General features: G+C 46.4%; 1 protein-coding gene across 10 annotated transcripts in view; it reads left to right on the plus strand.

The window, feature by feature from the left end:
* Positions 1-27,929, plus strand: part of SEPTIN6 (septin 6) — a 67,028-nt gene that overhangs the window by 13,518 nt on the left and 25,581 nt on the right. For all 10 annotated transcript variants that reach the window (XM_067723161.1, XM_067723171.1, XM_067723164.1 and 7 more), the window contains 3 exons: positions 405-519; positions 7,863-8,058; positions 25,823-26,009. In XM_067723161.1, coding sequence (XP_067579262.1) covers positions 405-519; positions 7,863-8,058; positions 25,823-26,009 — 498 coding nt within the window. The remainder of the gene's footprint in view (positions 1-404; positions 520-7,862; positions 8,059-25,822; positions 26,010-27,929) is intronic.

A 27,929-nucleotide genomic window follows, 5' to 3' on the forward strand; every position in this document is an offset into this window, starting at 1 on the left:
GTTGGCATATTTGAGTCTCCCAATCATCTGTAAGGTAATATTATGTCATTTGACAGACGTGAAAGGAAACTGAGTCTCTGTGAGGAGAATTAACCCAAGGCTGGGAACCTTCTCATCCCCTGACCTCCCCCCCCCGCCCTCCCACCCCTTACAAGCCGCCTCTGTAGTTTGCTGTGTCTGGAACTATGTGACGTTCATTATGGAGCCTCAAGGATGACTGTACCCAAGAATCCATGATTTCTAAGCGAATGGGTCATTTTGCTTTGGATCAGGGACTAGCTAAGGGGAGATGGGCCCCAGTGGGTGTTAATTCCTAGCACAGAGAGCATTTGGATGGGGAAGTGAGACCCAGGTTGCTTTTAAGCACATTTTCATTTTCTCCCCTCCCTCCCCTTCCAAATTAGGGTGAAGGTTGCCGAACTGTCCCCCTGGCTGGACATGTGGGGTTCGACAGCTTGCCCGACCAGCTGGTGAATCAGTCAGTCAGCCAGGGCTTCTGCTTCAACATCCTGTGCGTGGGTGAGTATTTCCATAGCAGGAAATTCTATTACAGAATATGGATCCTTAATGGCTGGGTGTGGCTCTGCAGGTCATTAGGTTCAATAGTGTGTCATTCTGATCTATTTGCAGGAATTTTTCTGCCCCTCTTCTTCTTTTGTCCCTCTGCTTGTTTTGGTGAGCAGCTGGCTGTAGTTACATTTTTCCCTGCCCAGACCAGAATGCGGGGCCATACCTTGGGGGGAGCTGAGCTGCGTGACACCCAGTGGAAATTCTGTAAGGGAGCTGGCTGGCTCAGCTACTCTTATCAGGTTTGTTCTGACTGCAGAAAATAGGAGCCAGGGCAGAATTGGGAGGGAGGTAATGGCTGTGGAAAGATGCCTGCTTACCAGCTGTGGGCAGTGGGTTGGGTCTGTCTGTTTCCTCTGCAGCCCTGCTGTGCTTGGTACAGTTTGAGCTCTGTGCAGGCACCACACAGCTGTGTGCCAAGTTCTTTTTATTCCCTTTAAGTGTATCTGTGCCTGGACCTTTAGTCTCAAGTGTGGGAACCATGTCTTAGTCACCTCTACTGTGCTAATTACAGCACAAAGAGAGTTCAATAATGTATGTGAAATGAACGCATGAATTATCCCCGCAGGAACCACTCACTACATTTCTCAAACACTTTCCCATGTTAACAGTTTGGGTCCTTACTAGGACTCTGGGAAGTGAACAGACCAAGTGGCATTCATATCCTCATGGAACAGACGGAGACCAAGAAACTCGGGCGGGGGGGATAAGGGACTTAGCTGAGGCAACACAGAATAAGTGGCAGAGCCATGACAGGGACCCAGGTCTGCCTGACCCTTTGTCCCTCCCACTGCTTTGGTAACCGCTGCCAGAGACATCTCTTGAGAATGCAGAGGCACTTTGGAAACTGTCAAGCACTAGTCAAGCAAGTCTCAGGAACAGCGGTTCCTTGACATTCTTTGAGAATCTCTCCTTAGACCTTAAATAATCCCAAATTTGCAAACACGATCACAGTGTAAAATTTTCACTATACAGTGCAGTAAGGCGTACCTGCATATTTTTAGTGACATACCTCCAAACCTTAATGATTCTATAAATACCATAATAATGGCAGTTTTCATGCCCGGTCGGAACACTCAAAACACTTTTGCTAATTGCCTTTTCCTGTTTTTGTACAGAGCATACGGGGAATTCATTCATACTGAGGGTGTGAACCACTCCTGAATTGGATACTCTACTCTCTAATGTAGTCTAAAGTTCTGTTTTGTAACTAAGGTCATTCATTTTCTTGGACTCTGTTTTTTCTTCTCCCTCCCTGGCACTCCTCAGATCATTTTCTGTCGGAGAATTAGCTACACACTCGAGGACAAGTAGAGAAAACAAAGCCACTTCTAAGTATGGTTGACAGGCAGTCAGCTAGGCTCACTCACTAGTGAAATGACTCACTCTCACGCACCAGCTTTGGAACCTATGAGATGAAAATATGTGCTTCACGGATTTACATATCGTGGGCCTGAGAGTCCAGATCTAGGCTGTTAATTCTTCAGATGCCAAAAGTCTACCCATGGTTACGATGAGGTGCTATTAGGAGAGGGATACAAAATAAACAGCAGTCATGGTGATCGACATCAAGATCAAATACCATCACGTCCAGTATTAGCACTGCCAGATCTCTCCCATCTTTGGCTGATGGCCAACTTATTTCACATAACATTTGATTACTGAAAAACTTCCACACGAACATACTGGAGTCCCTTGGCATTCCTCCCAGAGCTCCGGGTGACCTGCATTGAAGCTGAGGGGATGAGAAGTGAAGTGACAGGCCCACCCCCATCAGCCTCTCAAACCAAGTGCAATTGGGTGGGCTAGTAAAGCTTTAGGAGGGAGGCCGCATAGGTCAGGATGGCTCTCTGAGGGCGGCAGCGTAGGGTAGTTGGACATGTGGTCCACAGGCTCCCCTAGGGCCCGGAGGAAGAGGCAGCCAAGCTCAAGGCAAAGTGAGTGGGAGAAATATTTCTTTATTTCTTTATTATTTATTTTTATTTTTGGCTGCGTTGAGTCTCCGTTGCTGCGCGCGGACTTTCTCTAGTTGCCGCGAGTGGGAGCTACTCTTCATCGCGGTGTGCAGGCTTCTCGTTGCGGTGGCGTCTCTTGTTGTGGAGCACGGGCTCTAGGCATGCAGGCTTCAGTAGTTGCGGCTCGCAGGCTCAGTAGCTGTGGCTCGCGGGCTCAGTAGCTGTGGCGCACGGGCTTAGTTGCTCTGCGGCATGTGGGATCTTCCCGGACCAGGGGTGGAACCCGTGTCCCCTGCATTGGCAGGCGGATTCTTAACCACCGCACCACCAGGGAAGTCCCAAGTGGGAGAAATAGTAAACCCCTACCCACCCAGGCATCGTACATATGCAGCTGCTTCACTGTACACCTGCGGGCATGGAGTCGCTCAACTGCCCAGGACAGACCCTCCAAGAGGGGAAGGGTAGAAAGGAGACCCTCACACCCAAGGAGTCACCTCCTCTTTCTCTCTCTACTTATGAAGTTTCAGGAAACGGCTGCTCTAATAGCTCCCCTCTTAGCCGTGCAGGTGCACCCCTTGGATGCACCCGCCCAGGCTGGTTAACTGCACTCCCCATCCCTGATCCAGAAAAGCCTGCAACTCATGCATCCCCCGCTCTGGCTGGGCTCAGAAGCCTGTCATTGCTCTGAACCCACAATTTGGGCCAAAGTCACAGGTGGCTTACGGTGGCTCTAAGGCTGCAATCTCAGCCCAGCCGTGGGACTGGGTAGCGTCACCGACGTGGCGAAGGATCCATAGCTTGGCTGCTGAAGGTGGTCGTTTCTCTCGCAGGACCTTCAGCGACCATACTTTCATGCCTACTGCCTGTGCATAACCGTCAGCTTTACTCCCTTAATGACGATTATAAAACGGTTCTGTTTGGGCATAGAATATGTTTCCCCAAAGGATTTTCTTTTCTTTTCCGATAGGGCATTTTAAGTGTAAAATTATGGTAACACTGGCTTTGGTTATTAACAGAGATCTAGAATATTTTTATCACCGTATTGTTTATTGTGGTGCATAAGTGCGCATGTGCATGCTGGCATGGAGAGGGAGAATTTTTATGAATCAAGAGCGTAATTTATACATAAGGGCACTGATGATGACACCTACGATCATTATTTTTAGAGGGCCAGGCACATGGGTGTGAGCACATTATGGCTCCTCTCCAACAGACGCTATGGTTGACAGTAATTACCGAGTGGGCTGAGGTCCCCCTCCTGTTCTAAACAGTCTACTAGCCCACTCCCAGTCTACTAGCTTAGCTTTGGAAATCACTCGGATCCCAGGATTCTAGATATAGCACAGGAGGCGTTGGAGGAACGACTAGAGTCAGCAGTGCAAACGTTCTGCTGGGAAAGAGCCCCAAAGAGACTCAGCCCGCGGAATGTGCCAGCAACAGAGAATGCCTGACGAGCGCGAAGGGTCATAAGGCTAATATTTACTTTGAAACTGCTCAGGATTCCAGGCTCAACTAGGCTCTGTTGAACTTGGAAAAACAAAACATACAAGAGAAGCAGGACTGAGGCTCAGTGCAGGAGGAGGGGAAGGGCAGCTAGCATTCTCTCAGGGTTAGGGAGCGATGGTTTCATCTCTCCATCTCTGGGAGAGGCAGCCGTCCACCTGTCTGAGACAGGCTGCCAGCGGTGGTGTGCTGGTCAGCGTCAAACCACCCACTCTCAGGAGAAAAGTTGCCGTGGTTTGTAGCATTTACCAATTTTTGTGCTGTCATTATTCCCACCATAGCTGGTTTTAAGCTGCCAACATGACATCACTGCACATGGGCTTGGGAAGAACTGCAGGAAGCCGGGCGAGCCGGCTCCAGCACACCCCTGTTTGCCAGGTCTCTGCAAGATCAGGAAGAAGTAGAGGGCAAGGTCACAGAGCCAGGCAGGACCTCGTCCCCATCCATAGGCTCCCTTGGCCAACAGGACTTCCTGGAGAGTTCCCTTTTGGACACCTTCCGGTTGAACTCAGAGACGTTTCTCTTGGTTTATTCCAACATTCGGAGCCGGAAGAGACTAGCTCCTGATCATTGCTGTATCCCTGGCTCCTAAACCTGTGCCTGGCTCCTATTAAAGGTTCTAAATATTTGTCGAATGACTGAATGAAACAACATATCACACCTATGGGACGCACTAGAACATGCATGGGCTCCAGTGTCAGACTGCCTGCGGTCAAATGCTGGCATTGCCACATACTACTTTTGTGACCCTGGGCCAGTTTCTTCCTCCACATTTTATAGATGAGGAACGTGACGTGCAGAGAGACTGAAGAGCAGGGGCACATTCACACAGCTAGGAAGTGGCTCGGTTAATCCATCTGTAAATTAAGGACAAATAGTAGTATTATCTAATACACAGTCTTACTTTAGGGAATAAATAAGGGAATATATGTAAGGTATTTACAGTGGTGCCCACGTAGTAAGTGCTCCAGGAGCAATAGCTGTTATTATTACTACTCAAACCTGCTCATTTTATGGAAAAAGAGACTGGAGTCCAGAGAAGGGGAAGGGCTAGGCTTAGGTCAACCTGCCTGGGACTCTGCATTTCATCACTTGCAAGGACTTAATTGCACAAGGTACCAGAGGATGCAAATGTTAACAGCAGATGAGGAAAAGGGCTTAAGCTTTTCTTTGTCACAGTGGTTTTGAACTCCCGGTAGAGAGGTCAACATCAGACTAGCCCAGGGAGTATAGCTTGAAAAAGCAGATTTCATATTGCATGTTTTAAATTGAATTCTTTTTTAAAAAGCTGGTGTTTCCGGGATCCTATCTACATTAAGTCAAGTGAGAGGAAATCCTCTGGGCTGGTGGAGATGACTTAAAAAGGGTTAAGAAACCCCGCTGTACACTCTGAGGAGGGAGGAGGAGAGAGAAATTGACCCCTCGGGACTGTTCAGGTTTCCTGCTGGAATCTAATTGCCAAGTCCCTACCTTCCTGCAGGGGTGTGGAATCTGCTGACCTGATCTGAGTTGAGCCGAGAGTGGCTCCCCTCCCCCGCTCAGTACCGGGCCCAGGACAACATCCCAGGCTCAGGCTGGGTCTGTGGCAGCCATCCAGAGAGAGAGAACTCCCACCCCTCCCCGCCCCCAGGCTCCACATTGATGGAAAACTGGAACGGGACAAGCACACTTGATTTTCTGCCCTCTTCTCATGCTGCATTTATCACAATTCCCTAGACACCCGCCGGGTCTTTTCTTCCAGACACTCATCATTGAGCATCTAATTTCCACAGCCCTTTTGCACTGGCAGGCGTCCGGGTGGTCATTTTCTCCGTTGCCCTGCCCTGCCCGGCCCACCCGGCCTGCCTTTCTACAGCTGCGCAAACAGGGCGGGCCCTTGCCTCTGTGGTACTGCTCCTGAGGCCTCTGTGTGAGCCTCTTGCTAGGCGCTCCGGGGAGTACCAGAAGTTGCCCATTCCCTGCCCTCTGGGAAGTCTTAGGATCAGGGAGTCAGGGAGCCAGCTCTGGATGCTGGGGAGTCAGGGCCCGCCACGATCTAGGAGCTGCGGGGCGTTCAGCAAAGAGCTCACAGAACGGGAGAGAGGGTCTGAAAGTGGGGATGTACATGGACACTGTATTAGGCACGGACAAAGACCGGCGAGAATGTAGCTTAAGCTTCAGCGCCCAGAGGGAAGGCGAGTTAGGGAGAGGCAGCCACCCTGTGTTCCCGTTTCAGAGGTGCCGGCCCCTTTGCAGTGGAGCGGCACCGCACCTTGGGCGGGGAGGGGGGCGATTTCTTCCGTTGCTTAGCCAAGTCTGCCACTTCCCATGGCAGCCAAGTCTGCCACTTCCCACCTCACCAAGTTTTTCTGGGGACCCAAATACTTCCTGTTCCTTTAGGGAGGGAGAAAAGGGCCTCTTCTGGGAGAGTCTTTGCTGCTAGTAGGTATAACAGGCCCTGGCTGGAAGCAGGATCTGTGTGAGGAACCATTTCCCTGCACCCTGGCAATCAACCACATTAGTCAGACCTGGCTATGAAATCGGGCTGGGGAGCCGGGTAGCCAGGCTGAGTTGAATGTTCTTGTTTTCTCTCTCTCTCACACTGATCCCTCCACATACAGAAAGCTCTCAGCATAGACAGCTATTTTTAAAAGCACCTCCTGTATTCATAGCTCATTATTCCGGATAAAAGAGGTTTGCAAGATGCAAAGCTAGACACACCCAGAGGTGGGAGGGGAGATGGACCATTTACGGTTATGGGTTGTGCAGCTCGAACCCTAGCCCTGGACTGCCCTGCAGATATGTGCTGTCGGGCACAAGAGGGGACCTTCCAGGCCAGGATTTGCCCAGGGCAAACCCACTCCCCCCATTCCCAACTGGGAAGGTGTGTCAATTCCCACATCTAAAGGGTTGTGAGCAGGGAAAGGGAGAAGAGGGGTGATGGTAGCGGAACAGCAGGGTAGCCCGGGTCTTCAAAGCGCAGTCCTTGGTTCCTGGCAGTGACTTGACATCCTTTGCGTCTCTCAGGAATAACCTCCACAAACCTTCACCAGTCCCCGCAGCCCTTCCCCGACTCGTTGCCCTGGTGCGAAAGCCAGTGGTTTTGAAATTCCAGGGGTTTAATTTATTAGTATCCAGCAGCCTGTTAGTTAAACAAACAACTGACTGGCTTGTTTGAAATTTAAAGGGAAGAATAACTTGTGGCCTGCTAAATTCCCTCTCCATTAGCTAAAAATGGTCTCCCCACTGGGATGCGTATGCGGGTGCTGTCTGGGCCTGGCTGGGAGAGGTGGGGACTGAGAGGAGAGGATACTTATTTGATGAGGGACTGCTGTCCCTTTCTTGTAAACTTGAAAATAGCCCTTAAATTTTTATTATGAAAGCTATACACGTTCCTTGTAGAAAACTTGGAAAATAGAGAAAAGCATAAAGAAAGAAGTGAAAAGCGCACATAACCCCACCACCCAGACATGACCGTTGGTAAGAGTACATTGTACGCCCTTCCAGTGTTTTTCTAGGCGTAACTCTACCTCGCCATCACTGCCTTTAACACCGTTTCTTTTTCTGACTATAAAAACAATGCATACTCAATTTTCAAATAACACAAAAATATGAAGACTAAAAGAAAAATGACCCCAGTTCCACTGTCCTGAGATGACTACTGCTAATATGTTGGTGCCGTTCCTTATACTCTTTTCCACTTAACTGAGATCAAATAGTCCATGTAGTTCTACGTGCTCCTCACTTAGTGTCTTACCGTGTACATTTTCCCATGTCAGTGAATATGCATCCAAAACATGTGTAATGGCTGCGTGGTCATTGTGTGAATGCATCATAATTCATTCTTTTGTTTTTCAGGAGAGACAGGTTTGGGCAAGTCCACCCTCATGGACACCCTGTTCAACACCAAGTTCGAGGGGGAGCCAGCCACCCACACACAGCCGGGTGTCCAGCTCCAGTCCAATACATATGACCTTCAAGAAAGCAACGTGGGGCTAAAGCTCACAATTGTTAGCACAGTGGGCTTCGGGGACCAGATCAACAAGGAGGACAGGTAAGGGAGGCGGTGGGGTGGGGAGGCTACTGGGAGGCCACGGGGAGGAGCTCACCACTGGGGTCCCGCTGGACCTCTCAGATGACGCAGGCAGGCAGCAGAGAGCTCCCTAGCGCCGCCTCCGCCCAGGATCCCCGTCTATTTCAGTGTTCTACTCCACACGCTTTGCCAAAAGCAGGCTGTTTTTCTATTCCATTCGACAGACATTTATTGAGCCAGGTACTGCCGTGCTCCAACAGTCTAAAAAGGAATGACCTTGTCTCTGCCCTTGAGGCAAAGACTCACGGGAAACCTGGTCTTAAACAAACAAGTTCCTTTGGGTGTGACCTGCTCTGTAAAGGACAGGGTACACAGAGGTAAAGGACAAGCTACAATGAGAACATGAAGGAGAGAACAGTCAGCTCCATGCAGGGAGGTCAGGGAGGCCTGCACAGAGGAGGTGCCCCTGAGCTGGCCTTTGAAGGGTGAACGATTTTTCTGGACAGACAAGGGAAGGTTGGGAACCCCATCCCGGGCAGGGACAGCTGCTTGTACAGAGGCAGAGGGATGTGGAAGACTGTGGCATGTTCTAGGGGACTGAGCTTGCTCTGTTTGGCTAGACCAGGGGTAGAGTTACTGTGAAGCTAGTGAAGCTTGTTTCAGGGCCCTCAGTTGCTCACGCACCTCCAAAGCCCTGGAACTAATTTCTAGTCATTGTGTTGTTTGATCTTTCTTGGAGGGCCCTTCAAATCGTGTAAACCTAGGGCCCCGCAATGCCTGCTGTGCCCCTGGGCCGGTGCTTGGCGTGAGCTGGGGGAAAAGTGAGGGGAGATGAGCCTGAAGAGGTAAGCAGCTACCAGGTCATGGAGGGGTTTGTAGAATGTGTGGATAAGGAGCCACTGAAAAGCTTTATGAAGTAGAACGATGTAGTCGAATTGGCCTTTGAAGAGGGGGCTTTGGGATAGTATGGGATGGGCTGGAGAGCAGGAAGACCAATTAGGAGACTGTTGGACCAATTTGATCTAGGCCAGCGATGACACAGGTGCTGAGACAGGGAAGAGGAGACAGATTTGATAACTACTGAGTAGGTAGACTCAACAGGACTTGGGGGTTGGGAGGGCAAAAGAAGAACCTAGAATGAGGCTTGGATTTCTGGCTTTGGAGGGTGGACAGATGGTTGGCAGCATTCAGTAAGAGTTGCCATAAGAACCAGGTTTAAGAAGAATCAGCTCTGTTTAGGAAGTGTTGAGTTTGAGCTGCCTGCGGACCATAGAGGATAGGCAGCTGAATATGCAGGGTTAGAGGTCAGGAGAGGGTCTGCGCTGTAAACAGACTTGGGTTATCAAGGTATAGGTGATATGTTCCAGCCACAGACACACGTAAGATCATCCAAGGATTGGAGCCGAGTGAGATGAACGCTGGGCTAAAGATAAAAACCTGAGGATGTTAAGTCAGCAGATGGAGGAAAAGACATCCTGGAAAGAGACCGAGCTGGAATAAGCAGAGAGGTAGGAGGAGAGACTGTGGGTGGTTGAGAATGGTGTGCCAGTGAGGGCTGGAGTGAGGCTCAGATGAGGACGAGATGAGGGCTGGGTTGAGGGAGGGGGAGGGCGTCAGGCACCGTCTGCATTTAACTAAAAGTCACATGGTTATCACAGGTGCTCTTCACAGAAAAAGTCATTCATCATTTTGAGCAGTGCTCATCCTTTGAGGATTCCCTTGCTTCTCAGATGAACTGTATCCCAAATTCTTCTATTTCTCCCTTAAAATAACAACAGCCATACTCATTTCCTTATAATGAGTAAATATATTTAGCTCCTTAATAATTGAACTGAATTCTGTTTTCCATTTGAAATTCTAGACGAAGGACACCTCTGCTTTGTATAGGCCTGCTTATTGTGCTAATCTTGTTTGGTGGAGAATAAATTAAACCCTGGGGAAAGGGGATATTTGGGTCACAATATGAGTGATTAATCTCAGCTGCAGATGGCTCAGCATCTCGTCCATTAAATTTTTCACAGTTCTCAGTAACATATAGTCGACATATCTAACATTGGAAAACGCCTGCATAATGATGGTTTGGGAGGGCCAAACTGATAGAGCCCCTTAGAGGCTAATCTACTTCTCTTGCCCCTTAGAGGCTAACCTACTTCTCTTATATTTTTAATATCCTTACTGTTTTTCCCGATTATAAATGTGATACGTGCTTATATCAAATAATACAAACTCGCATAAGTAAAAATGAGAAGCCTCTGGGAAATGGACTGGGGAACAGAAGTGGAGTAAGCTCCAGGGATTTGTAATAAAAAGCTGTGTTTTCTCCATTCTGACAGGGCCATGAGGACATAGATAGGTCAGTGCAGCTGCACTGAAAGAGAGCATCAGAAGGCCCTGCTTTACCCAGGGTGCAGGGGCAAACTGAGAAGAGCAGTGACGAAGGCCATATCGTGAAGGGCGCCATTTGAAAGCTGCTGAAGCAAAAGGAACTCAAGAGGGAGACAGAGGACAGGCTGGAAAGGGGTGTGCTTAGGAACTCAGGCTTTGGTCTCAGACAGACCTGGGTTCAAATCCCATCCTGCTACTTATTAGCTCAGGGATCTTGGACAAGCGTTTTGTGCTGGTCTCGGCCTATCCGTAACCAATGTTGCGGCTGGACCGGCCCTTGTGGTTCTTATTATGATTGCAAGACGCCCTCAGTAATAACCGTCAGGAAACTTGGAGGGGAAAAAAGGGTTTATTACTCACAGGTTCTGGAAAGGACAAGGCACACCCGGGGCTACACAGCGAGGTCGAGGGTAGAGAAAGAGAGAGAGAGCACCTGGGCTTGGGGTTCTGCTTTCATAGGGATCGAGGGTAGGCGGCCTGTGGTTTTGCGGGCTTACTCTTTATTGGTGAATGTAAAACATAAGAGCGGGAATTTAACACGTGGGGAGAGAAAAAAACAAGTGGCCTAAATGGTCAGTTATAGAAATCCACCAATATCTTTAAAACAAGGACGCCTGGGGTGGGGGGGTGGACGGGGCTGGTTCCTTATCTTTCTGTGGCTGGCAGTGTGTTTATTCGTGGTAGCTGTCCTTGAAGTAGGTGCCTTTTTGAAGTGGATGCCTCCGAAATCAAAGCTTAAATCAGACACTTGGGTTACAAAAATGCAAGTTACAACTGTCAGGGCTTACACTACAACTAGGCACTTAAATTCTTTATGCCTCAGTTTCCTGTGAAGTGGGGATGGTGATAATACTGATATCTACCCAGAGGGTCATGGGTGAGGCATACTCCACGTGTATGGCATAGGAAACGCTTAAACGGTGCCTGGCACGGGGTAACTAACGAATAGAAGATACTGTTATGATCGTGACTTTTATTGGTAGAAGAATCAAGGGAGAGTTGTATTATGTAGCATATGTGAGGTAATGATAAATAGTGTCCGGAGAGATAAAAACTGAAAAATATCCATTGGGTTTGGCAACATGAAGGTCATTAATACACTTAGGAATAATAATTCCAGGGAAATCGTGGGTAGAAACTAGATTGCCATGAGTGAATGGGAGGTAAGGAAGTAAAGGCATCAGAATAGCAAAAGGAGGGACTTCCCTGGTGGCACAGTGGTTAAGAATCCACCTGCCAGTGTGGGGGACAGGGATTCGAGCTCTGGTCCGGGAAGATACCGCATGACATGGAGCAACTAAGCCTGTGTGCCACAACTACTGGGCCTGCGCTCTAGAGCCGGAGAGCCACAACTACTGAGCCCTCGTGCCACAACGATTGAAGCCTGTGCACCTAGAGCCCGTGCTCCACAACAAGAGAAGCCACCACGATAAGAAGCCCGTGCACCACAACGAATAGTAGCCCCCGCTCGCCACAACTAGAGAAAGCCTGTGCACAGCAACGAAGACCCAATGCAGCCAAAAATAAATAAATAAATTTATTTATTTATTAAAAAAAAAGAATAGCAAACGGAACAGTTGAACAGAAAAATGAGTCCAAGATCAAATTCATGTTTCTGTGGGCATTTAGCATTTGTAAGTTAGCAAGGAAAGAATGGACTATTCAAGAAAATGTGGGCTTCCCTGGTGGCGCAGTGGTTGAGAGTCTGCCTTCCGATGCAGGGGTCACGGGTTCGTGCCCCGGTCCGGGAAGATCCCACATGCGGCGGAGCGGCTGTGCCCGTGAGCCATGGCCGCTGAGCCTGCGCGTCCGGAGCCTGTGCTCCGCAACGGGAGAGGCCACAACAGTGAGATGGCCGCGTAACACAAAAAAAACAAAACAAAACAAAAAGAAAATGTGCTGGGAAAATAGGCCATCCGTTAGGAAAACATAAGATGAGACCATCCCACACAAACACCATTCACAAAAATAGATTCCAGTTGGATTAAAAACAACTTCTAAAAATATGAGGAAAAAATATAAGAGAATATTTTTATAACTTTGGGGGTAGAGAAGGCTTTTTTTAAAACATCTTTACTGGAGTGTAATTGCTTTACAATGGTGTGTTAGTTTCTGCTTTATAACCAAGTGAATCAGTTATACATATACATATGTTCCCATATTTCTTCCCTCTTGCATCTCCCTCCCTCTCACCCTCCCTATCCCACCTCTCTAGGTGGTCACAAAGCACCGAGCTGATCTCCCTGTGCTATGCGGCTGCTTCCCACTAGCTAGCTATTGTTTTTTTGTTTGTTTGTTTGTTTTGCTGTACACGGGCCTCTCACTGTTGTGGCCTCTCACATTGCGGAGCACAGGCTCCGGGCGCACAGGCTCAGCAGCCATGGCTCACGAGCCTAGCCACTCCGTGGCATGTGGGATCTTCCCGGACCTGGGCACGAACCCATGTCCCCTGCATTGGCGGGTGGACTCTCAACCACTGCGCCACCAGGGAAGCCCACTAGCTATCTATTTTACGTTTGGTAGTGTATATATGTCCATGCCACTCTCTCACTTTGTCACAGCTTACCCTTCCCTCTCCCCCTATCCTCAAGTCCATTCTCTAGTAGGTCTGTGTCTTTATTCCCATCTTGCCCCTAGGTTCTTCATGACCTTCTTTCTTTTCTTAGATTCCATATATACGTGTTAGCATACAGTATTTGTTTTTCTCTTTCTGACTTACTTCACTCTGTATGACAGACTCTAGGTCCATCCACCTCACTACAAATAACTCAATTTCGTTTCTTTTTATGGCTGAGTAATATTCCATTGAATATATGTGCCACATCTTTTTTTTTTAACATATTTATTGGGGTATAATTGCTTTACAATGGTGTGTTAGTTTCTGCTTTATAACAAAGTGAATCAGTTATACATATGTTTCCATATCTCTTCCCTCTTGCATCTCCCTCCCTCCCACCCTCCCTATTCCACACCTCCACGCGGTCACAAAGCACCGAGCTGATCTCCCTGTGCTATGCGGCTGCTTCCGACTAGCTATCTGTTTTACGTTTGGTAGTGTATATATGTCCATGCCTCTCTCTCGCCCTGTCACAGCTCACCCTTCCCCCTCCCCATATCCTCAAGTCCGTTCTCTAGTAGGTCTATGTCTTTATTCCTGTCTTACCCCTAGGTTCTTCATGACATTTGTTTTTTTTCTTAAATTCCATATATATGTGTTAGCATACGGTATTTGTCTTTCTCTTTCTGACTTACTTCACTCTGTATGACAGACTCTAGGTCTATCCACCTCATTACAGATAGCTGAATTTCGTTTCTTTTTATGGCTGAGTAATATTCCATTGTATATATGTGCCACATCTTCTTTATCCATTCATCTGTTGATGGACACTTAGGTTGCTTCCATGTCCTAGCTATTGTAAATAGAGCTGCAGTGAACATTTTGATACATGACTCTTTTTGAATTATGATTTTCTCAGGGTATATGCCCAGTAGTGGGATTGCTGGGTCATATGGTAGTTCTATTTGTAGTTTTTTAAGGAACCTCCATACTGTTCTCCATAGTGGCTGTATCAATTTACATTCCCACCAACAGTGCAAGAGGGTTCCCTTTTCTCCACACCCTCTCCAGCATTTATTGTTTGTAGATTTCTTGATGATGGCCATTCCGACTGGTGTGAGATGATACCTCACTGTAATTTTGATTTGCATTCCTCTAATGATTAGTGATGTTGAGCATTCTTTCATGTGTTTGTTGGCAATCTGTATATCTTCTTTGGAGGAATGTCTGTTTAGGTCTTCTGCCCAGTTTTGGATTGGGTTGTTTGTGTTTTTGATATTGAGCTGCATGAGCTGCTTGTAAATTTTGGAGATTAATCCTTTGACAGTTGCTTCATTTGCAAATATTTTCTCCCATTCTGAGGGTTGTCTTTTGGTCTTGTTTATGGTTTCCTTTGCTGTGCAAAAGCTTTTAAGTTTCATTAGGTCCCATTTGTTTATTTTTGTTTTTATTTCCATTTCTCTAGGAGGTGGGTCAAAAAGGATCTTGCTGTGATTTATGTCATAGAGTGTTCTGCCTATGTTTTCCTCTAAGAGTTTGATAGTTTCTGGCCTTACATTTAGGTCTTTAATCCATTTTGAGTTTATTTTTATGTATGGTGTTAGGGAGTGTTCTAATTTCCTACTTTTACATGTAGCTGTCCAGTTTTCCCAGCACCACTTATTGAAGAGGCTGTCTTTTCTCCACTGTATATTCTTGCCTCCTTTATCAAAGATAAGGTGACGGTATGTGCGTGGGTTTATCTCTGGGCTTTCTATCCTGTTCCATTGATCTATCTTTCTGTTTTTGTGCCAGTACCATACTTTCTTGATTACTGTAGCTTTGTAGTATAGTCTGACGTCAGGGAGCTTGATTTCTCCAGCTCCGTTTTTCTTTCTCAAGATTGCTTTGGCTATTTGGGGTCTTTTGCATTTCCATACAAATTGTGAAATTTTTTGTTCTAGTTCTGTGAAAAATGCCAGCGGTAGTTAGATAGGGATTGCATTGAATCTGTAGATTGCTTTGGGTAGTAGAGTCATTCTCGCAGTGTTGATTCTTCCAATCCAAGAACATGGTATATCTCTCCATCTATTAGTATCATCTTCAATTTCTTTCATCAGTGTCTTATAATTTTCTGTATACAAGTCTTTTGTCTCCTTAGGTAGGGTTTTTTTTTTCCTTAGGTAGGTTTATTCCTAGATATTTTATTCTTTTTGTTGCAATGGTAAATGGGAGTGTTTTCTTGATTTCACTTTCAGATTTTTCATCATTAGTGTATAGGAATGCTAGAGATTTCTGTGCATTAATTCTGTATCCTGCTACTTTACCAAATTCATTGATTAGCTCTAGTAGTTTTCTGGTAGCATCTTTAAGATTCTCTATGTATAGTATCACATCATCTGCAAACAGTGACAGCTTTACTTCTTCTTTTCCGATTTGGATTCCTTTTATTTCTTTTTCTTCTCTGATTGCTGTAAACCTTCCAAAACTGTGTTGAATAATAGTGGTGAGAGTGAGCAACCTTGTCTTGTTCCTGATCTTAGTGGAAATGGTTTCAGTTTTTCACCATTGAGGATGATGTTGGCTGTGGGTTTTTCATATATGGCCTTTATTATGTTGAGGTAAGTTCCCTCTATGCCTACTTTCTGCAGGGTTTTTATCATAAATGGGTGTTGAATTTTGTCAAAAGCTTTCTCTGTATCTATTGAGATGATCATATGGTTTTTCTCCAGTTAATATGGTGTATCACATTGATTGATTTGCGTATGTTGAAGAATCCTTGCATTCCTGGGATAAACCCCACTTGATCATGGTGTATGATCCTTTTAATGTGCTGTTGGACTCTGTTTGCTAGTATTTTGTTGAGGATTTTTGCATCTATGTTCATCAGTGATATTGGCCTGTAGTTTTCTTTCTTTGTGACATCTTTGTCTGGTTTTTGTATCAGGGTGATGGTGGCCTCATAGAATGAGTTTGGGAGTGTTCCTCCCTCTGCTATATTTTGGAAAAATTTGAGAAGGATAGGTGTTAGCGCTTCTGTAAATGTTTGATAGAATTTGCCTGTGAAGCCATCTGGTCCTGGACTTCTGCTTGTTGGAAGATTTTTTTTTATTATTTATTTTTGGCTGCGTTGGGTCTTCATTGCTGCACACGGGCTTTCTCTAGTTGTGGTGAGCGGGGACTACTCTTTGTTGTGGTGTGTGGGGGCTACTCTTCGTTGCAGTACGTGGACCTCAGTAGTTGTGGCTCGCGGGCTCTAAAGCGCAGGCTCAGTAGTTGTGGCACACGGGCTTAGTTGCTTGGCGGCACATGGGATCTTCCCAGACCAGGGCTCGAACCTGTGTCCCCTGCATTGGCAGGCGAATTCTTAACCACTGTGCCACCAGGGAAGTCCTGTTGGAAGATTTTTAATCACCGTTTCAATTTCAGTGCTTGTGATTGGTCTGTTCATATTTTCTATTTCTGCCTGATTCAGTCTCAGAAGGTTGTGCATTTCTAAGAATTTGTCCATTTCCTCCAGGTTGTCCATTTTATTGGCATAGAGTTGCTTGCAGTAATCTCTCATGATCTTTTGTATTTCTGCAGTGTCAGTTGTTACTTCTCCTTTTTCATTTCTAATTCTATTGATTTGAGTCTTCTCCCTTTTTTTCTTGATGAGTCTGGCTAATGGTTTATCAATTTTTTAAATCTTCTCAAAGAACCAGAATTTAGTGTTATTGATCTTTGCTTTCATTTCTTTTTGATTTATTTCTGTTCTGATCTTTATGATTTCCTTCCTTCTGCTAACTTTGGGGTTATTTTGTTCTTCTTTCTCTAATTGCTTTAGGTGTAAGGTTAGGTGTTTATTTGAGATGTTACTTGTTTCTTAAGGTAGGATTGTATTGCTATAAACTTCCCTCTTAGAACTGCTTTTGCTCCAACACATAGGTTTTGGGCCGTCGTGTTTTCATTGTCATTTGTTTCTAGGTATTTTTTGATTTCCTCTTTGATTTCTTCAGTGATCTCTTGGTTATTAAGTAGTGTATTGTTTAGCCTCCATGTGTTTGTATTTTTTACAGATATTTTCCTGTAATTGATATCTAGTCTTATAGCATTGTGGTTGTAAAAGATACTTGATATGATTTCAATCTTCTTAAATATACCAAGGCTTGATTTGTGACCCAGGATATGATCTATCCTGGAGAATGTTCCATGAGCACTTGAGAAGAATGTGTATTCTGTTCTTTTTGGATGGAATATCCTGTAAATATCAATAAAGTCCATCTTGTTTAATGTATCATTTAAAGCTTGTGTTTCCTTATTTATTTTCATTTTGGATGATCTGTCAACTGGTGAAAGTGGGGTGTTAACGTCCCCTACTATGATTGTGTTACTGTCGATTTCCCCTTTTATGGCTGTTAGCCTTTGCCTTATGTATTGAGGTGCTCCTATGTTTGGTGCATAAATATTTACAATTGTTATATCTTCTTCTTGGATCGATCCCTTGATCATTATGTAGTATCCTTCTTTGTCTCCTGTAATAGTCTTTATTTTAAAGTCTATTTTGTCTGATATGAGAATTGCTACTCCAGCTTTCTTCTGATTTCCGTTTGCATGGAATATCTTTTTTCCATCCCCTCACTTTCAGTCTGTATGTGTCCTAGGTCTGAAGTGGGTCTCTTGTAGACATCATATATGTGGGTCTTGTTTTTGTACCCATTCAGCCTGTCTGTGTCTTTTGGTTGGAGCATTTAATCCATTTACATTTAAGGTAATTATCGATATGTATGTTCCTATTACCATTTTCTTAATTGTTTTGGGTTCGTTATTGTAGGTCTTTTCCTTCTCTTGTGTTTCGTGCCTAGAGAAGTTCCTTTAGCATTTGTTGTAAAGCTGGTTTGGTGGTGCTGAATTCTCTTCCCTTTTTCTTGTCTGTAAAGGTTTTAATTTCTCCATCAAATCTGAATGAGATCCTTGCTGGGTAGAGTAATCTTGGTTGCAGGTTTTTCTCCTTCATCACTTTAAATATGTCCTGCCACTCCCTTCTGGCTTGCAGAGTTTCTGCTGAAAGATCAGCTGTTAACCTTATGGGGATTCCCTTGTGTGTTATTTTTCCTTTGCTGCTTTCAGTAATTTTTCTTTTTCTTTAATTTTTTATAGTTTGATTAATATGTGTCTTGGTGTGTTTCTCCTTGGATTTATCCTGTATGGGACCCTCTGTGCTTCCTGGACTTGGTTAACTATTTCCTTTCCCATATTTGGGATGTTTTCAAGTATAATCTCTTCAAATATTTTCTCAGTCCCTTTCTTTTTCTCTTCTTCTTCTGGGACCCCTATAATTCAAATGTTGGTGAGTTTAGTGTTGTCCCAGAGGTCCCTGAGACTGTCCTCAGTTCTTTTCATTCTTTTTTCTTTATTCTGCTCTGCAGTAGTTATTTCCACTATTTTATCTTCCAGGTCACTTATCCGTTCTTCTGCCTTAGTTATTCTGCTATTGATCCCTTAGAGAAGGCTTTTCTAATCATGACACAAGATCCAAAAGTCATAGAAGACTGACAGATTTAAATTTGTTAAAATTAAAAACAAAACAGAAACAAAAACCTTTTTCTTGTGGGTGAAAAGTGTCGCCTGCTTTTTCAGTAAACAAAGGATATTGAGGCCATCAAGCCAGCAGCCACTGAGGCCACCTGCAACAGTGCACCCTGCGGGGACTCAGAATGGATGGAGAAAAGCAGGATACTGGCCCTAGATAGTTAAGATGCCTGTCAAAGGCATGATTTCAGTGAGCCCAGCCAGACTCTTGTCTCTTCCCATACATAGAAAAGTGCTACATTCATTAACTTGAGATGTCTGGTTTTCTTTAATTAACAGTAATCTTTTGATGTTCTGACTACCTGGTTTTTGTTGCAGAAACCCCTGTATATCCTGGCTCCTCCTTTACCTCTTTGGAGCAGTCCCTCAGAACTCTCTGAGAAGCTGTCTTCTGGGCTTAAGGCCTCAGTTTTGTCCACCAAATAAAACATAATTCTCTACTTTTAGGTTGTGCATGTTTTCAGTCAATAGTCTATTGAAACATACTATAAACAAAAGTAAAAACAAACTACAGATGGGGAGAAAATATTTGCAACCTGTATAGCAAAGGATTTTTCTAAAATGTAAAAAGAGCTTCTACAATTCAATGAGAAATAAACAAGTAATTGACAGAAGGGGAAATGTAAATGGCCCATCAACATATGAAATGATTGTCATTCAACTTCATCAGTGAGTAGGGAAATGCAAAATGAAACAATGAAGTATTTTTTTCATCTATCAGATTTGCAAAAATAAAACATAAAAATATAATATCCATTAATACCAGGTAATTTTATTCATGTTGCTGGGAGTATAAATTGACACAGATTTTGTAAAGGTCAAATTTGATGGTATCTGTTAAAATTTTAAATGTGAATATCTTATGATCCAGCAGGTCCACCTTTAGGAATATAGCCTAGAGAAACAACTGTACATGTTCATAAAAAGCATAGAAAAATAATGTTCGCTGCAGCATTGGTTATGGAACCAAAAAAAAATTTTTTAACAGTCTAAATTTCCACCAATAGGGCAACTAAATGATCTATAGTACAACCATACCATGGAACTGTATTTGGCAGTGTAAAAGAATGAGTTAGATCTATATATACTTACATAAACATGTCGTTAAGTGAAAAAAAGAAGTTGAAGAATGATACACAGATCATGACGCCATTTGTATAAATCTGCCCCTTCCCAGTAAAACAAACATTTCTCTCTCTCTCTGTTTATAGAAGCAGAGAAAAAAGTCTGCAAGAATAATCAACAAACTAAAAATGGTAACTACTATTAGTAACCTCTGAGGAGGGTAGATTAAGTACATGTATTCTTTGCATAATTAAAAATAAATTTTGGGGACTTCCCTGGTGGCGCAATGGTTAAGAATCTGCCTGCCAATGTAAGGGACACGGGTTCGAGCCCTGGTCTGGGAAGATCACGTATGCCGTGGAGCGACTAAGCCCGTGTGCCACAGCTACTGAGCCTGCGCTCTAGAGCCCACATGCCACAACTACTGAAGTCCGCGTGCCTAGAGCCCGTGCTCCGCAACAAGAGAAGCCACCACAATGAGGAGCCCGCTCACCACAACGAAGAGTAGGCCCTGCTCGCTGCAACTAGAGAAAGCCTGTGTGCAGCAATGAAGACCCAATGCAGACCCAATTAATTAATTTAAAAAATAAAAAGAGTTGAAAAAATTTAAAAAGAAGCAGATAAAGTGGATATACATTGCTCCTTTAAAAAGCTTTTCTGAGCTGGGAAAAAGATAAAGCAGTGTGTGGAGGGAAGCAAGAAGGTCACAGGTGAGTTTTATGAGGATGGGAGAGATGACAAGGGCTTGAACAGGAGCAGAAGCTTCCAGGATGGAGAGGAGGGGGCAGATGTGAGAGATAGAAAATAGTAACCAATTGATGCGGGAGATCTAGTTCAGTTTATAAAATACTAAATGCCTACTGTGTGCCAGGTACAGTGTGAGGTGCCAGGGCTACTGAGAAATAAGACACAGTCTCTAGTTAAGGAGCTTGTAGTTGAGTAGAGGGGGCAAATATGTATACAAACTCTACATAATGTGGTAAGTACAGTAACAGAGGTATGTGGAGGGGGCCTGTGCGCACAGGAAGAGCAGCAGTCAAGCCTGGTGGCGGGAGTATAGGGTGCAGGTTGCTGAAAGGGGAGAGGAGGTGATCAGGAATGACTGGGCTAAGTCTTGAAATCTTGCAGGATGAGTACAAGCTAGTGAACTGGCTTAGAGTGGGTATTCAGTACACATTTGTTGAATGAATGAATGATATATACATTGATGGGAAAAAGAAAATAAACACCTCTAACTTTTCATCATTTAAAACCAAAAGTATCCAACCCACAGACATAGAAAACAAACTTATGGTTACCAAAGGGGGAAGCGGGGGAGGGCTAAATTAGGAGGTTGGGATTAACAGATACACACTACTATAGACAAAATAAACAACAAGGACCTACTGTATAGCACAGGGAACTATGTTCAATATCTTGTAATAACCTATTATGGAAAAGAATCTGAAAAAGAAGATATACAGTATAACTGAATCACTTTGCTGTACACCTGAAACTAACACAACATTGTAGATCAACTATACTTCAAACAACAACAACCAAAAAAACCCCAAAGTATCCATTGAAGGTTTCAACTAGGATGCTGGTGAGGGTGGAAAATAGTCTACAGTGCGTTGAGGAATGAACGAGAAGTAAAAATAAATAAATGAGTAGATTATTCTTTCATCTACTCCATCCATGCATTAAATATTTATTGGGCACCTGTTACATGCCAGACCCTGTGGTAGGTGCAGAAAAGAAACTTGACTGCTAAGGGAAGAAAAGACACAGGGCAGTAGTTGGGGAGAAATGTGTGGTTGAGGAGGACTGGGCTGTGGAAAGATCTTTTTTTTTGGTCGTTGTTGTTGTTGTTGTTTTGCGGTACGCGGGCCTCTCACTGTTGTGGCCTCTCCCGTTGCGGAGCACAGGCTCCAGACGCGCAGGCTCAGCGGCCATGGCTCACGGGCCCAGCTGCTCCGCAGCATGTGGGATCTTCCCGGACCAGGGCACGAACCCGTGTCCCCTGCATCGGCAGGCGGACTCTCAACCACTGCGCCACCAGGGAAGCCCAGATCTTTTTTTTTTTTTTGAGATGAGGGAAGACTTAAGCCTGTTTATAGGTTGCGGGGAGGGAGTAGTCAGTAGTAGGTGAGGAGCTGATAGATGAAGCCAGGTTCTCAAAGAGCCTGAAAGAAATAAGATCAAGTACACAAGGGATGGTGGACCTTGAACAGGATGAGGGACCCTTCATCCTCAGAGACCAGAGGGGAACAGGGAAGGGGAGGGAGTGAGGTGGGTTGGGGCAGTGTGAGCCTGGTGACCTTGATTTTGTTGATAAAGTAGAAGATAATACCGTCTTGTGAGACGGAAGGGGTCATGAATAAGTTCTGAAGCTTGAGGAAAGTGTTGAAAGTTTGGCATGGTCAATGAAAGCAGTAGGAATGGAGCCAATCAAGGCCGGGCAAAAGGATTGTCATGCTGTTTTAAAGGCCTATAATGAGGTTGGAGGCCAGGAATTTGGGTACCAAGACCCAAAGGTTTTTGTTTGTTTGTTTGTTTAATATTTATTTATTTATTTATTTTGGCAGCGTTGGGTTTCAGTTGTGGCATGCACGTGGGATCTAGTTCCCTGGCCAGGGATCGAACCTGGGCCCCCTGCATTGGGAGCACAGAGCCTTACCCACTGGACCACCGGGGAAGTCCCCAGGACCCAAAGTTTTGTGATTGCTTCGAGTCAACTTCAGCAGCAGTGGTGTAGGAGCAGAAAGCAGATCCTGAAATTTATTCCGCCCAGCAGGTTTGCTAGGCAGGGAGGGTAGAAAGCAGGGGTGTGGTGGGAGATGAGCTGATAAAAGAGCGTTTTGGACAATCAGTTATGGGGGTCAGCCTGGGCGAGAAGGAGATGAGGCCAGGAGGGGGTTGGTATCCTGTGAGATAACGGAGAGGTCAAGGTACCAGAGGATTCTATGAGGTGAAAGATCAGGTTTAGGCAGACTGAAAGCATAGGAGAGCTGGGAAGTTGTGCAGTGGTGGTCAGATAGTGGGGCGTTAGAAGCTGTCTTGGGTGAAGCTGGCCTGGCAAATGCTTTGATGTGTAGGTGGCTGAAGTAGAGGGAGCTGGAGGTTGGTGAAGTTGAGGCGATCAAGGAGTAAAGAGGCTGAAGGTTGATGGCCTGTCCTCAAGCACATTGCAGTCACCAGAACAGGGAGAAAGACGGGGTCAGGCACCACCACAAGAGGATGGAACAGGCCTCTAACGGAGACAGTTTTTTACACTGAGGTAGAGGATAACGCCCTAGAAGTGGCGCTGAGGGGCTACCTGAATGCCCACACACTGAGCCCAATGTACACAGGTTGTGGGAGAATAAGAAGCCTACACAGGGGACTTCCCTGGTGGCGCAGTGGTTAAGAATCCGCCTGCCAATGCAGGGGACACGGGTTCGATCCCTTGTCCGGGAAGGTCCCACATGCTGCGGAGCAACTAAGCCCGTGCTCCACGACTACTGAGCCTGTGCTCTAGAGCCCGCGAGCCACAACTACTGAGCCTGTGTGCCACAACTACTGAGCCTGCACGCCACAACTACTGAAGCCTGCACGCCTAGACCCCGTGCTCCACAACAAGAGAAACCACTGCAATGAGAAGCCCGCGCACTGCAGCGAAGAGTAGTCCCCGCTCGCCACAACTAGAGAAAGCCCGCACGCAGCAACGAAGACCCAGCACAGCCAAAAAAAAAGAAGCCTACATAGGAGGGGGCTGCCAGGCAATGGGGTCCTCAGGGTTGCGGGGTCCTCAGGGTTGCAGGGTCCTCAGGGGAGAATGGGGTTACCAGTAGTGTGAAGAGGTAAGGCAAGTTCTGTGAAGAGAAAGATGATATAGGCCAGCACTTCTCAAACTTTAAAGTTGCATACAAGCCACTGAGGCTCTTAGGAAGATGTAGATTCTGATCCTGTAGGTCTGGGTTGGGGACTGGAGAGTCTTGATTTCTAACAAGCTTTCAGGTGACCACAGTGCTGCCTATTCAAGGACCACACTCTGAGTGGCAAAGAGATAGGCAGTTTTGTTTACCATGGTTCAGGGGTTTCAGAGGGCACAGTGGACACATTTTTGAGGAGTGATGAGTCCATGAGGAGAGAGTGGAATAGCAGTGAGCATAGAGGGAAGAGGTGGCTGGAAGGATGGAGTAGATTAGGTGTTGTCACTCTGGGCACTGTTCCGGTAGACCTGACCTTATGGTATCTTGGCTTTGATGGCTGAGATGGTGCTGCTCAAGTATAATGTCTGTGACCAGGCCTTCTGGGTTTCTAGCAGGGGAGCTTCTGACAGCTGCGTTTGCACTGAGGACTGGCACGTGGGAGAAGGAGACTGGGATGACTTCCGGGTGTCTAGGAAGCAGATAGGAGACAGTGATAACTGAGGCCATGGGAGTGACCAGGACCACGCAGGGCTAACGGGCATGTGATGTGTAGAATGACAACAAAAGATGGTCCAGGGGCTTCCCTGGTGGCGCAGTGGTTGGGAGTCCGCCTGCCGATGCAGGGATCGCGCGCGGGTTTGTGCCCCGGTCCGGGAAGATCCCACATGCGGCGGAGCGGCTGGGCCCGTGAGCCATGGCCGCTGAGCCTGCGCGTCCGGAGCCTGTGCTCCGCAACGGGAGAGGCCACAACAGTGAGAGGCCCGCGTACCGCAAAAAAGAAAAAAAAAATGAAGTAAAAAAGTTATGTAATGGAGGGAAAAAATGTAGCAGTGCCATAATTAGATCACTCAAGTGAGCCTGTCACCTGAAAATTAATTGGATAAACCTAAGGGATGTATCCCCCCGCCCCCACTCCTAATTCTTCAGGAACCTTCTAAGGATCTCTGCAACCAACAGATTCTTTGATGCTCTTACCCTTCAGAACAATGTTTGACTCATAGGGGTCAAAGGAAACAGAAAGGACTATATTTTTAGATTTTTCTCTGAGGCTCCAGAGGTACCCAGCATCTGGCTCTCTCTGTATGTAGCTCTCAGAATCTAGAATTCTGTGATTCTTTTTAAAAGAGCTCTTTTGCCTTCTCTGCTAGGGGGATCTTTCAAAAAGGCTCAGGGTGGGAGCTGCTGCTCCTCCTTCAATCGTGTTCCCTTCCCACAGTGGTCTCTGCAGACTCCCTGTCCCGGGCCGGATGCTAAACCTCTTCCAGCTTGAAGGGAGAAGCCCTGGAGGGAGGGGCAGCGGACAGACGGGGAGATGAGAACAGAGGCAGGGCGGAGGCTAAGATGACCTAACTAGAGCAGGAAGAGGCTGCAGGGGTGGCAGGAATGGCCTGGGAGAGAACAGAGAAGCTTCCCAGGACAGAGAGGAGACTCCCAGCAAGACTTGGAGCCACACGGGAGCGCCGTGCCTGGAGACTCAGTGAGCTGGGGGGTGGGGCGTGTGGGGTGTGTGTGTGTGTGCGCGCGCGCACATGTGTTAAGGTTGTGCAGGCGGGACTATCTTTACCAAATTTTGTCCGAATACGTAGATTTTAAAGTCATGACCTTAGAGGAAATGAGAACTGGAAAAATATCTGGACCTTAGGGGAGCCAAGTGGGGAGCGCCTCGAACCCAGGAAGATTGAGCAGAACCCACTGTGTTCTGGAAGATTCCCCAGCAATGGGTCAAGGAGAGGTCCTGACCACCACTGGGTACCAGCTTGAGTATTAGGCACTGCTGGGGAGACGCAGGAAGTGGAGACATGAGCCCAGCCTGGTGTGCAATCAGCCCGTCCACAGATACTGCCAGTGGGCTCCACACTGCATCGGGGCCCCATGGGGGCAGAGAAGGGCCCTTCACTGTCCCTGCCCTTCACAAGGACACAGTCTATTTGAGGGAACACTAATCCTTGTGAAACAACAGTAAGCGATCCAATAGCATAATTCTTTTTTACACTCCTGGGTCACAGAAGGGATTTCTGGCAGAACTGGGGAATTGTGGAGGAGATGGGCATTCATCCGAGCCCTGAGGCCTGGGAGGGCAGGATTGGGATGAGAAGAGAGAAATGCACATTCTAGAGAGAAAGCGCACTGACGGGCATATGGTTGGCTCACGTGGGGACCAAAGAGGTGGCCAGTCTGACGGAGTTGGAGGCCCCACTGAGAGGAGATGGAGAAATCCAGCTGGATGGGGAGAGTCAGATTACCAAGGACATTTTCAGCTTCTAAAAGAGTTTCGAAGCCTATCAAAATGCAGGTTTTTGAAGTGGTCTGGCCATTCCCCTACTCTCTCCTTTAGCTACAGGCCCATTGTGGAATTCATCGACGCCCAATTTGAGGCCTACCTGCAGGAGGAGCTGAAGATTCGCAGGTTACTGCACAACTACCATGATTCCCGCATCCACGCCTGCTTGTACTTCATTGCCCCCACGGGTCATTCCTTGAAGTCTCTGGACCTAGTGACGATGAAGAAGCTGGACAGTAAGGTACCGAGGCCTGGGAGGCAGGGACCAGGGCAGACGGGAGGCAGGGCAAGCTGGGCTCCCTCCTGCTGGTCTCTTGTGCAATGCACATGCCAGAGCTCAGGAGAGGTTTTGTGGCATCTTCATCCTCCCCTTCATTCCCTGTCCCTCCATAAAGATGGTGTTGATTGACCCAGCACCTGAGTTGTATGCTTTGCGATGTTTTCCCAGCACTGGGCATGAGTCTCCCCTGAGCTGTCTTTCTGCCCTGATCCCTCTTGGGAATAAAGGTGGATGCAAGCAAGACGGCTGTCTGGGTCTAGGGCCTTAGGCTTTGGCGATGCAAAGGTGTTTTTCCTTTGTCCTGATGTTAACTGACCTTTACTAGAATCAAACATGCAAACTTGACTTCCAAAGTTACTATTCTTATTATCAATAATAATTTTATCATAGCAGCTACCATTTTTTAAACCCTTATTATATGTCACCACTGTAAAAGTACCTCATGGAGTATCTCATTGAATCCTCACAACAACTCGGTAAGGCAAACACTATCATTACCTCCCATTTTATAGAAGAGAAAACTGAGGCTCTAAGAGGTTAAGTGACATGCCCATTGTCATATAGCCAGCTCCTGGCAGAGCCTAGATTTGAACTCAGATCTGTGGCACCAGGTTATATTGCCTCCATACCCAAGGAAGATGGCTGTGGGAATCAGGCACATCCTGCTTTAAGATAAACTGAAAAATGCAAGTCCCACATCCGATATAAATTAGACAGTGATTCTTCATGTTAAAGAATTATTGGCTGTGCAAAAGAGTCGACCACAGGATTCTTTTTTTTTTTTTTTTTTTTTTGCGGTACGCAGGCCTCTCACTGTTGTGGCCTCTCCCGTTGCGGAGCACAGGCTCCGGACGCGCAGGCTCAGCGGCTATGGCTCACGGGCCCAGCCGCTCTGCGGCATGCGGGATCCTCCCGGACCGGGGCACGAGCCCGTGTCCCCTGCATCGGCAGGCAGACTCTCAACCACTGCGCCACCAGGGAAGCCTGACCACAGGATTCTTTAAAAAGCCTAATTACTAGTACGTTTCCTCCCCTAACATTTCATATGTGTCTGGCACTGTGATGAGTACTTCATAGGCATTGTTTTTATTTCATCCTTCCAATAATCCAGTGTGGTGGGTACTATTATTATCCCCATTTTACACAGGAGGAAACTGAGGCACAGTCAAGTAGCTTGCTCCAGGTCAGACAACTTGCAATGGGTCTGGGATTCAGACCGAGCTCTCTCTGACTCCAAGGAATTTATTTTACCAAAAAAATCTACTTTATATGCAGTTGTTTAGTAGCACATTCACTATAAAAACGGAGTTTCAGCTAGCATCGAAATAGGAGCAGTTTTTCGTTTTTCACAGCAGTGAGTTCCCTGCCCACGAGTAACGGGCCGCTTAGGAAGTGTCGCCACATCCTGCATGTCTTGAAGAGGGTAGCAGAGTGATGCGGCTGGCGGCCTGGCGGAAGAGCTAAGTTAGGTAGGCCTGTGTTTACAACGTGCCAGTGGGGGACGTGGCGAAAAGTGTTGCCACCTTGCCAAGGGCTTCGGTCCCCACGCCCCAAGGCTTTAAGGGAGGTACCTCCAAGGTGCAGTCTTTCTTTGACCAGCACCTGAAGCTGCAGTGTCAGCCTTGAGAGGCGTTCCTGAGGCAAAGAGCAGAGGAGGTGGGATTTGTCTTAAGTCTAGAGCTCTTTTCAGGGCCCAAGTACCATCCATGCCAGCCCATTGGAGTCTGCTGGCAGGACCAACTGTGCTTTCTGTGTGAACTTGAGCTTAGCTGTGCTGTGTCTCACTCAGGCATGTAGGTTTCTTTACCCTCCAGCAGTAAAAGCCTTGTCACTTCTTGGAGGTATTTCAAGGATTGAGGTTCAGGTGGATTGTACTTTGGG

The sequence above is a fragment of the Pseudorca crassidens genome, chromosome X (assembly GCF_039906515.1).
Source record: "Pseudorca crassidens isolate mPseCra1 chromosome X, mPseCra1.hap1, whole genome shotgun sequence".
Taxonomy (NCBI): domain Eukaryota; kingdom Metazoa; phylum Chordata; class Mammalia; order Artiodactyla; family Delphinidae; genus Pseudorca; species Pseudorca crassidens.